The 13,004-nt window shown below is 40.3% G+C and overlaps 1 protein-coding gene across 1 annotated transcript; it reads left to right on the forward strand.

Moving 5' to 3' along the window:
• The first annotated feature begins 373 nt into the window (after positions 1 to 373).
• On the forward strand, positions 374 to 8,970 carry LOC132897616 (interferon-induced protein with tetratricopeptide repeats 5-like). The gene is made up of 5 exons (XM_060938858.1): positions 374 to 678; positions 1,287 to 1,898; positions 1,997 to 2,138; positions 2,761 to 2,893; positions 7,514 to 8,970. Exons 1-5 carry the CDS (start codon positions 374 to 376, stop codon positions 8,968 to 8,970), a joined length of 2,649 nt encoding a protein of 882 aa, XP_060794841.1.
• The last annotated feature ends 4,034 nt before the right edge of the window (positions 8,971 to 13,004 follow it).

Below are 13,004 nucleotides of genomic sequence, written 5' to 3' on the forward strand. Positions count from 1 at the left end.
AGCAGGAGTCTAGGTTGAAAAGTCAGTGTCACTGTTCAAGAATATATGGACCTTGTGGACCATAGCTTTAGTTTAACCATACCAAATTTATTTTGTTGGCTATATTGTAACAAACCAGTGTGAACACATCCATATTCTCTAGCCAGGGCTTGAAATACCACGTGCATGTGCAAGTTTGTGCACGTAAAATTGGAGCGGTGCATGCAATTTCAGACCTGACTTGCACTGGTGCAAGTTGCTTTACCCACTGTAACCAACAGTAGAAATGGCCAATAAAGAAGTGATAAGGTCTAGTATTTGTGACAGGTTGAAAGTAATCATATAAATACAACAACAACAAGAGTAGAGTATGTCTAAAAATCAGTGATCCATCATGGGATTCCTCGTAAAGACCGGAAAGCACGATGTTTCAGCACCCAAGGACCATGCAGGAGATCGAGGACGAGATGACAGGGGGCCCAGTGACAAACCCAGTGACCAGGTGGCGCAATCCACGCCAGAAGTGTGCTGCGAACCCAGCGGCAAAACCTTGTCCACACATGAAGAGAGCATCGAGCCACAACCGGGGCCATCTATAGCTAGAACTTTGGCATCCGAGTCGCGGACTCCAGAATTCTCGGACGAGTCGTCTGTTGATTCACACGATGACGACGCGACCAACCCCAAGAAGCCAAAACTGTCCGTAGGTTAAATAATTTGAATATCGGGGAATTTTTGCTTTCTGAATTGATTAATAAAAGCTTTGCCTCGAATTATTGCTTTGTATGAATTTTGTATCAAAAACTAACTAGTCTAATGCATCATTTTGTAGATGTCTTTAAAGTTTTTAATGAAGCCGCGAAAACCCAGCTTTCTACGTGGTTGGTCGCTTGTTTCAAAGTAACTTAATTAAGTTCTTGGAGCGGCTCTTTGACTGTCGCCGCCTGGGACATGTGACTTAGACACTGTGGTGCCGCCACTTGGCGTGAATTTTAGTTGCACAAGTTACAATATTAATCTGTGGGAGGATCCTTGAATGGGGGATTACTGTAAAGTGATACACTGCCATGTTCGGGGCAGGGCTGGGTCTGTTTACAACAACTAGCACAAATATTTTTGTCATCAACAAAAAAAGGTTTTGTTTCATTTAAATCAATACTCAGTTGATATGACATTAGCAAGACTACACAATGTCATAGCATCTTTGCAATAAACAAAGAGCATGGCCTGTTTCAGGTAAGTGGGATAGGGATGAGGCTGAAGGAAGAGTGTCCTCATCTTCTGATTCTTTCATGTTGCGCACATAGACTTGAGTTAGTATTTAAGGATGTGCTGGGGGAAGTTCAGTATTTCTCTATGGTGCAGGATATGTTGATCAACCTGTACAAGTTCTACCATTATTTGCCATTGAACTGGCAAGGGCTACGGAATGCTGCCGAAGCACTGAACATTTCTGTGCTAAAACTAGTGAGAGCAACAGGTACATGGTGGCTTCCACATCTGGAGCATGCTGTCAGAGCTGTTTGCCACGACTTTCCCACCCTAGTGCAGCATCTTGGGCATCTAGAGGAGATTGGTGACACAGGAACCAAGGAAAGCTGTGACAAAGCAAGAGGAATCCTTCAAGTAGTGAAGACAGTGAAATTTGTAATGTTTCTCAATTTCCTGATGCCATACCTGGAACTGATCAGTGCAGTATCAAAGGTCTTCCAGGACAATGACAGTACCATAGAGGTTGTATTCAGAAGAGTTGATAGCATTGTAAGATCATTGACCAAATTGGCTAGCCCTCTAAAGCTGAACAATATCCTGTCTGAAGGCCCAGAAGAGAGAGGTGGGTCATTTATGTGGAAAGAAACACTGGTAGACCTCAGCGTGGACGTGGACAAGCAGGAAATCTTGCTACATACAAGGAGGAAGTACTGCAAGACTGTCAGCGCATATTCGACCGCACATTGCATCATTTGGGACGCAGATTCGAAGTCATCCTTAGCAACCCGGTGTTCTCCTCTGCCAGAGTGTTGTTCCAGTTCTCCACATGGCCAGAAGAAGAGGAAGATGATGACTTTGGAGAGAACAACATCAAAGCTTTGCATCAACACTTCCATGCGTTGCTCGAGCAGAGGGACTTTGACATTGACAGGTGCATCAGAGAATGGGTAGAACTGAAATCTTTGTGCTGTGTACAGCTTGCTACTATGCGTAAACTACCACCCTTCAGCACCTTCTGCACTTCAGTTCTAACTAGGGAACAGGAGGAAGATTTCATACACATCTTCACCATTCTGCGGTTGGTCCTAGTCATTCTGATTCATACAGCTGAATGCGAACATTCCTTCTCTTTGATGAACAGGGTAAAGACAGACTGGAGGACTAGCCTGGACCCAACAACTCTGACAAGCCTAATGACAATCTCTCTTGACAACAACAATGTGCAAACATTCGACCCCTTGCCAGCAATAAGGTTGTGGTGGGCTGGAGTAAAGTGACGGCCTTCAACCACACCTTACGGGCCTAGAGTACGACATGTACAGGAAGTCCAAGACTTAGAGAGTCAGTCTGAAGCATCAGAAAAGGACATATAAGGTTAACAGTTAACACTACTTTTGGTTGTGCAGGTAATTTTTTTTTGGTGCAAGTAATTTTTTTTTCATGTGCACCAGTGCAAGTTAACCCAAAAATGTATTTCAAGCCCTGCTAGCAAATGCTTTCAACACTAAAAATGAATGTTTTAGAAGAGCAAAAATTACCATGCTGAAGAATGTGTGTGTGACTTTGTAGGATACAGCGAGAGACAAGGCCCTAGAATGCATCACTGTTGGTGTGCTGACAGTTGTCAGTGAAGATAGTCCTCACGAGGGTCCAAGTTCAGTGGCCCTCCAGCCCATCTCCACTGCCATCATTCTGGAGGGAGGTATTGTCATGGATCGTATTAAAAACTTGCCTGAGGCAATTTGTCTGTTATTTGGGCTTACCTTTGCATTTGGATTACCCAAAATGCATGGCGAATACACTCAACTTCATTCAGACCGTGATGCTTGGACTGGGAAAGAAAAGCCTCCCACCAAAACTGTTAACTCTGAAGAACAGTCTACTGAGTTAGACCAGTAAAGAGCCATCAGCTGTCAGATAGCGCTTTGTAAGTTATGCAGCTATTAATGTTCTCCTGTTATCAGAGAAAGTTTGATGCTTTCATGCAACTGAGCTGGCTTGTTTATGATCTCAGTTAAAAAAAAGTTCATTAAAGTCTGTACCATGTTATGCTGGTATGCTAATGGTGGAAATAGTGCCACTTTGTGTTGCAAAGAGTTGTTAGATAATGTTGTCAGAAAGGAACCTAGCAAGGTTGACCTGTTTACATTTGTGTTTTGGGAAAACTTTTAATAGTTGTAATGCAGTACAAATACAAAACCCAAGGAGTGATGTTTTTCTTTGTGTTGGTTTAAACCTTGGACTGATGTTCGCTTTGGGACACAAAAGCATTTGTTGTACTTTCAGTTTTGATCAGAAATGCAATGATTTTGCATGCACTGAAGTCCTGTAGTTATCAGGTGTTTACCTGTTTAATATTGCGAGACTATTACATGCATAGAATTAGCTCACAAAAATGGGGTTTTATTTTTGCCTTGTCCATGTCATGTTCTACAGTCAAATCAAACCACAAGTTTGTTGTTTAGCTGCTGTTTTGTACTTGAATGTACAAGAAAGTGATACTTGGGAACAGAACACTTGAGGCTGAATAATAGATTTGGTGCATATTGCTATTACAATAGCCTAACAGACATAGATCACACTATGAGCAATTTTACAATTAGCTTTAAAATACATATTAAATATGACAAGAGGATGGAGAACAGTAAATTTTATTGATTATTGTAAGGTTATTACATTAGTAATAAAACATTTTATATTGGAGAATTGGAATCAAAAGTAATAACAATATCAAACATTTATTGTTCAGCCTAGATCTGTCAATGATGCAATTTTTTTTAATAAATGTTGTAATGCAGCTGAATCGACCCAGTGAGTGTTCTTTTAAAGTATATTTTTGTGGTGTTTTTGCCTTTATTAGATAGTAACAGCTAAAATAGACAAGAAATGAGAGAGAGAGCGCGAGAGAGAGAGAGAGATATTGGACCCAAACCTGGCCACTGCAACAAGGAGCCATTCAAGGAAATTGGTTTGTTTAATTTAAGTGAACTTGAAAAATGAGTGAGTAGTAAGTTGTAGGTATTTAGTAATTCTAAGTGGGGTTAAATTTGTATCAAGCAGTCCACACAAAATGAAAAAATTAAGTTAACACTAAGCATGGCTATTAAGTTACATGAACTTATTTTTTTTTAGTTGTACTACTTGATTTAGTACTGCACACTTAAAATAAACAAGTTTTTCTAACTCACTAATCTTAAGATTACTTTGCTTAATTTTTTGAGGCAATGAGTTTGCAGGATAAGCGGCTACAGAGGATGGATGGATGGATGGATGGATGGATGGATGGATGGAAAAGTGGCTGCAGGTCTGAAAATTTTTAGAATAAAAAAAGAAAGACAACCAATTAATCCACCATGTAGTGACCCATCTATAGCTTTGCAGTGGTACACTATCACTTAGACATGTGGACATTTACCTAGAGAAAGCTGTGTCAGGCTCTCGACACCTTTTCGATTGTCCATTAGAAAACAGGACTTCTGACTTTTTCAAGGCTCTCCAGAGAGACCCAGACAGTGCGTCTTATATCATGGTTTATTCTTTGACACTGTACACACATTAAAGGTGGGGTATGACATTTTTTCAGGAGTATTTTTTACCATATTGCTTGAAAAGCTCCTCACACCCATGTTGTAAGCAGTACAATAGAAGGTTTGACCCAAAAACGAAATATTTTAATCCAGTCTACAGTGTAAAATAAAGGAAAAACGCCATCCAATCATATCGAGGTACCACCTCAAAATGATTGGATACTGACACGTCAATCAGACTGAAGCCCACAAGCAGCCCGTCCCTTCTGTGTGTATGTGTGAGAGAGCAAGCAGCCCCTCCCCCAACCCGCGCGCTGCAAGCAGAGTGTCACACAGAAAGTGCAGGATTTTCTCAGTGCGCTCCCTCCAAACAACGGGGATTTACACAAAAACGGAAGGTATTCACAAAATTCTTTCACAGTGAGCGCCACAAGGCTCTCCTGAACACACTGATGTAATTTTTTTGTCTGTAGTGTAAAAAATGAGGTCACTAGAGCAAGTTAAAAACAAGTGACTTTTCTGATTTTGCAGTCACAGTGCAGCCACATTTATAATGGCAGTCTATGTGGCTGAGCGCCTGTCCTCTCCTCACTTTCAGGCTTCTCATTCAAAAACTGCAAGTCCTATCGTATAGATCAGACCTGGGCATTTCCCAGCCCGCGGGCCGCATCCGGCCCTTTGGTTCATTCTGACCGGCCCTCGTAAGGTTAATTAGAAATTACAAAATAAACGTATTTTCTAATTTTACCTCATGCATGGACTGAATGTGCATTGCTTTTATTTTGAAGTTGTGTTCAACAAAAACGCAATGCGCGCGACATGAACATGACATGAAATCCCACGAAACCTAATCCCGCGATAACTACTTCCGTAATTTGTCAAGACCAACCACAAACTTGTACGTCATCCTTCAAACGGTCCAGCCAATCACATAGTGTGACGTCACCAGCAGGCGCCGGAGCCCGAGCCAATCTGTAGATCTGATACCTACACCGAATCGACTGATGATCATCTGTCAGCTGTGCTTCGCATCTCCACCTCAGACATTCAACCTGACTCTGATGCACTCGTTAAAGACCAACAGAGACTAGATTTCTCTCACTGAACAAATAAAAAACACCAAATGAGGTGATTAGACTACAAATGTGGGCATCATTATTATAATATGATGTATCTTGTTTGATATTTGGAGTAGAAAGACAATATTGTGATGTCTTTACTGTGTTTTGGGGTGAATGTGACTGAAAAAAAAAAGGTACAAACGTTCACATTTTGTTAACCATTGTTTTGGGAAATTTGATTGAATAAATTACATTTTTTGTAAGGCAACCTCATTTTTTCCATACTCTTACCAGTCTTAGCAGCTTGTAAAAACAATTATATTTATTGATTTATATAAAGAAATACAATTAATATTATGCAGAATTTAGTTCAGCCTTATAGTCCGGCCCTCCACAATTTTCTGTTTCTCATGTGGCCCTATGGAAAAAATAATTGCCCACCCCTGGTATAGGTAGACACATTGTGTGAATCAGGACAAGTGTGGCTACTACTTTTGAGAAAATTGTGTGTGGAGTGAAAATTGGGGCTGAAAACAGTTTAAATGAGAAAGTTTGAGCTATTTTTCCAAGCTCTCTACACTCTAACTTAACAAACTCCACTGGTGTGTAACGCAATAGACACCCATTATAAAGGCTGATTTTCTCAGGCTTTATAAGGGGGAGGAGGGGTGGAGACGCGGGGGGTGGGAGCATGGCGAGGGCGGGCGTGTTTCTTTTCAAAATATGGCTTGCGGGAACCGTTATTCCAAAATCTCGTACCCCACCTTTAACTGGCAGTTATGTTGTTTTGCCTGCATGGTTACATTAAAGGACACCATTAGTTATTCAACTCAAAATAATTTACACTGTCAAAAACACATGCATGCCCCCCATCACACATTCACACTGTTCATTTCTGTGGCTGTTGCTCCCTAAAAGTCCACATTCAGTGAAATAAAACAAAAATGTGTGGTAAAGTACAGGAGGTCTGTCCAAAAAAAAATTTCTTTTCTTTTTTTTAATGTTTATTTCTGCCTTTAATTTTGGATTCATTTGATTGATTGATTGATTGATTGATTGATTGATTGATTGATTGATTGATTATGTTCTGTGACTCCAGTGTGGTGCTGTGGGTAGAGAAAAGGAAATGAAAGTTAAAGAAAGGAGATTATTATCTTCTGCTTCTGTTTAATACTGCATAATGGATGATGTGCTGCTTTGTAAATTATGTTTTTAAAAATGAGTATGACTTGATATTTGAGACTCAGTAACTTCATTTACGATTTCAATCCAGATATTTACATTGCTATTTGCTGATGATGTCATCCAAATGGTAGTTGAGGCTGCATTTGAAATGAAAACACTTTCGGTTTCCTTTCCTGAACAAATGGGTGGGGATTTAAATCATTATACATCTGTATCACTGTAGTCTCCCTGATCTGTTTTCACAGTGTGAGATACACAGAGACTGACCACAATGAGGTAAGTGCTGTCATTCTGCCTGAATACTAAACCTTCCCTTTCACTGGAGTTACCCATAAGGGTACATTTTGTTTCTACCTTTAGTCTGTATTTCTAACCGAATATGAATTAATGTTACAAAAATAATTGAAGGTGCATAATTGGACCTTATGAACCACTCTTCTACCACAGAGGAATGCTTTACATGTACTTTATTGATGTAAAAGGTTTATATTGTTTTTTTTTTCCTGAGAATTATATTGTTTTAGTGAGTTTCATTCATGCATGACTCAGTTATTTCTTTCTCTACCAGTTCAACACAAGACACAATTTTCAAAACCAGACTTCTTCAGCTGGAATGCCATTTTACCTGGGCTCTGAACAAAAATGATGTAGATCTCACTGACCTTCTGAACAGGCTAGAAGAACAGTTTAACGTGGATCTTGGAGGGGAGACAGGAGCTGCACACACACACAGCTATAAGGGATTTGTGAAATTTCTTCTTGGATCCAATACTGAGGCTCTCAGCAACTTTGAGAGATCTGTAGAGCTCACTAAGTCTTGTGGAAATGACTGTGACAAGTTGCTTGTTGTTGCTTATGGAGATCTTGCATGGTTATACTATCACATGGGTAATTTCACAGAGTGTGAAAGCTACTTGAATAAACTGAGCGAGATTAAAACAAAATATCCATCTGTCCCATACGCTGAGGTGCTTGGAGAAAAAGGATGGACATTCCTTAAGTTTTCTCAGAAATATTATGAAAGGGCTAAAGAGTGCTTCAAGAAGGCCCTGGAGCTGGAACCAGAGAAGGGTGAATGGAATGCCGGCCTTGCCATTGCTCTGTATCGGATAGACTATATGCTCCAAAATCCAGCAGTGTCAACTGAAACTTCAACTGAAAATTCAATTGATCAGCTTAGACGGGCCATAGCCACGAACCCAGATGATGATGTTCTTAAGGTTCTGCTTGCTCTTAGTTTAGCTGCTCACAAGAAGCACAACGAGGCAGAGAGCCTAGTGGAGCAAGCCTTAGAGAGCTCTCCAGAACATCCACATGTGCTTCGATATGTTGCAAAGTTTTTGCGGAATCAAGGGTCTGTGGACAGGTCTATTGCCCTCCTAAAGAGAGTGTTAGAGAAAGTGTCCAATGCGGGCTTTATACACTATCAGCTGGGGCTTTGCTATAAGAAAAAGCTCCTGAATCTGAGGCTTGCAGGAAACCACTATAGAACAAGTGCTGAAATTAAGCAAGCTCAAGAGCAGTGCATCTACCATTTGGAGATTGCAACCGAACTGAAGACTGGCTTCATCCTTGCTATGAGTGATCTTGCTTTCCAGTATGGGGTGAAGCAGGATATGCAGAGAGCAGAAGAAATGTTCCGGAATGCATTTCAGACAGCTAAAGAAAGAAATGAGAACTGCCATTATGTTAATTTCTGTTATGCAGAATTCCAGCAGTACAGAATGAAATGTGAGCCTGCTGCCATCAAACACTACATTGAATGTCTGAAGATAAATCCAAATATATATCATGGGAAGAAAAGTGCTGAACGTCTGAAAAAGATTGCAAAGAGAAGAATTGAGAACAACCCAGAGGATGGAGAGGCCTTTGGAATACTCGGAATCATTCATAAGGAACAAGGAGAAAAGCAACAAGCCATAGAGTGCTTTGAGAAAGCGCTGAGCTGTGAAGACAATGAGGATTATCTCCGTGATCTTTGTGAACTTCGGATTTCATTACAGTAATATTTATTAGTTAATATCCTGTTTGATATATAGCCGATTATTTGAACATTCATGAGATTTAATGGTGACTGTAGAAATATCTCAAATAATATATACATACTGTGGATAAGACATTAAAATTACTATTGTCATGATTTGATCTTTAGATCATTAGTTCAATATGTTATTAATATTAAATGTAGTAATGGAAGATGACTGCTTTACTCCCCATTAGTGTTTTATTATTAAAGTTGTCCTGCACTTTGTTCTGTGAAAAGCACTTTCTTCTAATGAAAATTAAAGTACTTTTAAATGAGAAATCATGACCTGTGTTATGTTTCCTGCACAACAAATACAGCCATAGACTAAATAACATGTTAGATACAACTGCAACTAAGTGTATTTTTTTCCCTCTTTAAATCGGAAAACCATCCATCCATCCATTATCTGCAGTCACTTATCCTGTACAGGGTCGCGGGCATGTTCCTTGTCTGTGTGAATCTGTGAGCTGCTGCTTGAGGTTTTAAACGTGTAGTCACACCCTGGAACTTCTGAAGCAAACTTCCCATGGAAATTCCACTCAAACATCACATTAATTTTTTTCCCTCTCTCCAGTCTTTATTCCGGCTGGAATTGCCTGGTCTTGCTTTGCTAATCACTTGAAATATTTCAAGTTCTTTGACTGCCATAATCTTGCTTTGAAACAGGAAATTGTTACTCTAAAACATAGGCTTGACATGGCTAATATAGTTTCTGTAGTTTGCAGTAAGTCACTGTAGCCAAATGGAAATGACAAAATAATTAATTTATAATACAATAAACTAAAAGTACTTTTCATAAACTTGTGTTTAAATGTAGTGAAAGCCTGGAGTAAAGTGTTTAGACATAATTATTAAAAGCAAAAAAATAAATAAATAAAATCTCAGGAAAAAAAAAAAAAACCCAACCCTAATAGCATTAAACTGTACCGTCCCCTGTCACTGAGATTTTACCCTCAAAAGTACATATTTTTCTTTTTGGTATATATCCTTTATCGAGTAATGTGCGCATATTGTATATTTAAATCTTTACTATAAAACCTGTTAGTCATTTAATTATTTTTAAAGGTGCACTATCACCAGGTGAAAACTAAATGTGCTCTTGAACGTACAGTGACAAAGAAAGGTCCAGTTTAGCACCATTTCTTCTGAGTGTGTATAAGAGCTGAATGTCAAAGATTACTGATCTAAGATCTGCTGTACTATAGAGCTGAAGAACTTGAGCATAACTAATTAAAATGTGGCAGTGTGGAACCCTATTGCAAAAAGTAGGCTAAATATCGCCACCTAGCGGATTTGATAATTAAAGCCCATCTTTTTACGTTTGGAAAAGTGGATGCATGGGTCGCACGGTGACGTAGTGGTTAGCAGTGTCACCTCACTGGGCTGGGTTCAAGCCCAGCAGCCGACAAGGTCCTTTCTGTGTGGAGTTTGCATGTTCTCTCTGTATCTGTTTTCTCTGGGTGCTCCGGTTTCCCCCCAAAGACATGCAGGTTAGGTTAACTGGTGACTCTAAATTGAGGTATTTCACCCACGTGACGCAGTCATTTTGGACGGCACGCTTAACCCTGCATTCATGTGCTCTGGGAAGATGATATTTTCCAGTTGGGAAGTGGTATTTACCAGTGTGTTGTGTTCACATGCTTTTGTTGTGGTTGACAAATTAAAGATGGTGGACCAGATTCAAGTTAGCAATAGTTAGTTAGCTATCGTTAGCAATAGCGTCTGCTCTGGATAGGTAAAAACAAACCATAACAACGCATTTTTAAAGGAAACGGATTTCTAATGTATTATATTACACTTGTTAATGACGCAACATTGCATAGACACCAAAAACTACCCACTAGTACTAGTAAAAAAAAAACTTTAGTAGCGTACAATGCTTAGCATTCAAGTGTCTTGTACCGCTCGCCGCCATGTTGAAAAGGTTAAAGTTCATCTCATCTCGGCAACTCGTGTATCAAAATTTTCTACGAGTTGCCCAGTGGAAAATACCACAAGAGGGGGCGTTCATGTGTGTTTTCCATGTCGGCGTTTGGTATTTACCATAATTCCCATAGCACATGAACGCAGCATAAGTCCTTCAGTGCAAGGCGGTATGAGATGGTGGAGACCTTTGCACATTTTAACAAGAAAGTAAGCTGTGATTCGTGTTAAATTGGATCTGCCTTTTATCACAAACACTGTACCCAGCCTTGGTATGGAGCCCTATTTATTTCTGTGTCCCGTTTCTTTCTAGCCTCTGTTATTGCGTTTTATATCTGATGTCTGCTACATCCAACCCTAGACAAATTAACACTGCCTTGTTTCACTGCTCAGATAGGTTAACAAACACTGACCCATTTACTTTTTGCTATATATTTTATCAAAATTGCATTAACTGATAAACTAACCTGAAATGAAATGATCACTGCAAAGTCTGGAGTACTCTGTTGGCTCCCAATCCTGTCTCTTCACAGCTGTAATCCATTTGGCCCTCTTGTCTGGGTCAGTAGGAAACCGGTAGTGATGTGTCGGTCGCGAACGATCCGGTTCAAAGAGCTGGCTCTTTGAAGTGAACGACGGGAGCCGGCTCTTTGGTGGGAGCCGAGTTGGGGAGCCGAATTAGTTTTTTGTCCTTAGGTGCCTCAGAGAGAGAGACTTTCACAAAAAAAGTTGCTGTCCGATTGCGTCTTTGTTTTGTCTATTACCATTCAAAGGAAAAAAGTTGCATGGTGTACGCCTACTTTTTTTGGTTGGGGGGGTTGATGTCATTCACAGCTGCGAAAATACGAAAATTGGTGTAATGCTTAAAGCTGTGGAGCGCAGGGGAGAGGAGTCTGTGAGGCACCTGAGGAGGGGAAAATCAGCTGTGTATTTTATATTGGTAATATAACACAGTTTTGCATTATGTTTGTGAGAAAATAATTTATTAATTGGTAAGTAAGTTTTATTTCTATAGCTAGAACATTGTTACACTGCTATACTTTACAAAGCTTTACAATGGCTACAAAAACTAAAAAATAAAATGGAAAACATCCTATTGATAAAATATAAATAATAATGTAATTAATTAACTAGTTAATTGCAGCAATTAAATAAAAAATAAAATCTCAGGAGCCGTTTGGGAGCCGAAAGAGCCGGCTCCTTATAGTAAGAAGAGCCAAAAGAGCCGGCTCCCGAAAAAGAGCCGAAATTCCCATCACTAGAAACCAGTAAAAGGAGCGTCCTGCACGCTGTCCCTGTCTGTTGTGGCAGCCCACAGCACAACAAGCAAACACCATGGCTATTTATAGAGTGCTTACTGACAAATTAATCTATTCTAGGTGTCTGTAATGTTTTTTTTCAAGCTGGTTCTCCCTCTCTGTCTGCAGCATTAGTATGTAGCTTGACGTTCAAAATGGCGGACACCGGGGCGTCACGTGACCCTGTGACGTCAGGTGAAATACCTCAATAGACCGTAGGTGTGAGTGTGAATGGTTGTCTGTGTCTATGTGTCAGCCCTGTGAGAGGAGCCTCTTAAAGAAGAAGTTACAGGTCTGTGAGAACCAGAAATCTTTGTTTGTAGGTGACCAAATACTTATTTTACCGAGGAATTTACCAATGAATTCATTAAAAATCCTACAATGTGATTTCCTGGATTCTTCCCCCCCCCCATTCTGTATCTCATAGTTGAAGTGTACCTATGATGAAAATTACAGGCCTCTCTCATCTTTTTAAGTGGGAGAACTTGCACAGTTGGTGGCTGACTAAATACTTTTTTGCCCCACTCTACCTTCCCTGACTCCGCCCTCCATTCACAGACTGACACTTGGCCACTAATGGCCCTTTTCCACTACCCTTTTTCAGCTCACTTCAGCCCGACACAGCTCGCGTTTCGACTATCTAAGAACAGCACGACTCAGCTCGCTTCAGCCCTGCTCAGCCCCCAAAACTCGCACGGTTTTGGAGTGGGGCTGAAGCGAGCCAAACCAAGCTGAGTGAGGCTAGGGGCGTGAGCAGACACTCCCCTGTGCACTGATTGGTGAGGAGGAGTGT

Source organism: Neoarius graeffei, chromosome 14, assembly GCF_027579695.1.
Source record: "Neoarius graeffei isolate fNeoGra1 chromosome 14, fNeoGra1.pri, whole genome shotgun sequence".
Taxonomy (NCBI): Eukaryota; Metazoa; Chordata; class Actinopteri; order Siluriformes; family Ariidae; genus Neoarius; species Neoarius graeffei.

Bases quoted from the DNA above. Each gene is read 5' to 3' on its own strand.
- LOC132897616 (XM_060938858.1), top strand. From the start codon at position 374: ATGGGATTCCTCGTAAAGACCGGAAAGCACGATGTTTCAGCACCCAAG. The intron at 2,139-2,760 runs GTAGAACTGAAA...GTGACTTTGTAG, and splicing joins ACAGGTGCATCAGAGAATGG to GATACAGCGAGAGACAAGGC. The intron at 2,894-7,513 runs GTATTGTCATGG...TGCATGACTCAG, and splicing joins TGCCATCATTCTGGAGGGAG to TTATTTCTTTCTCTACCAGT.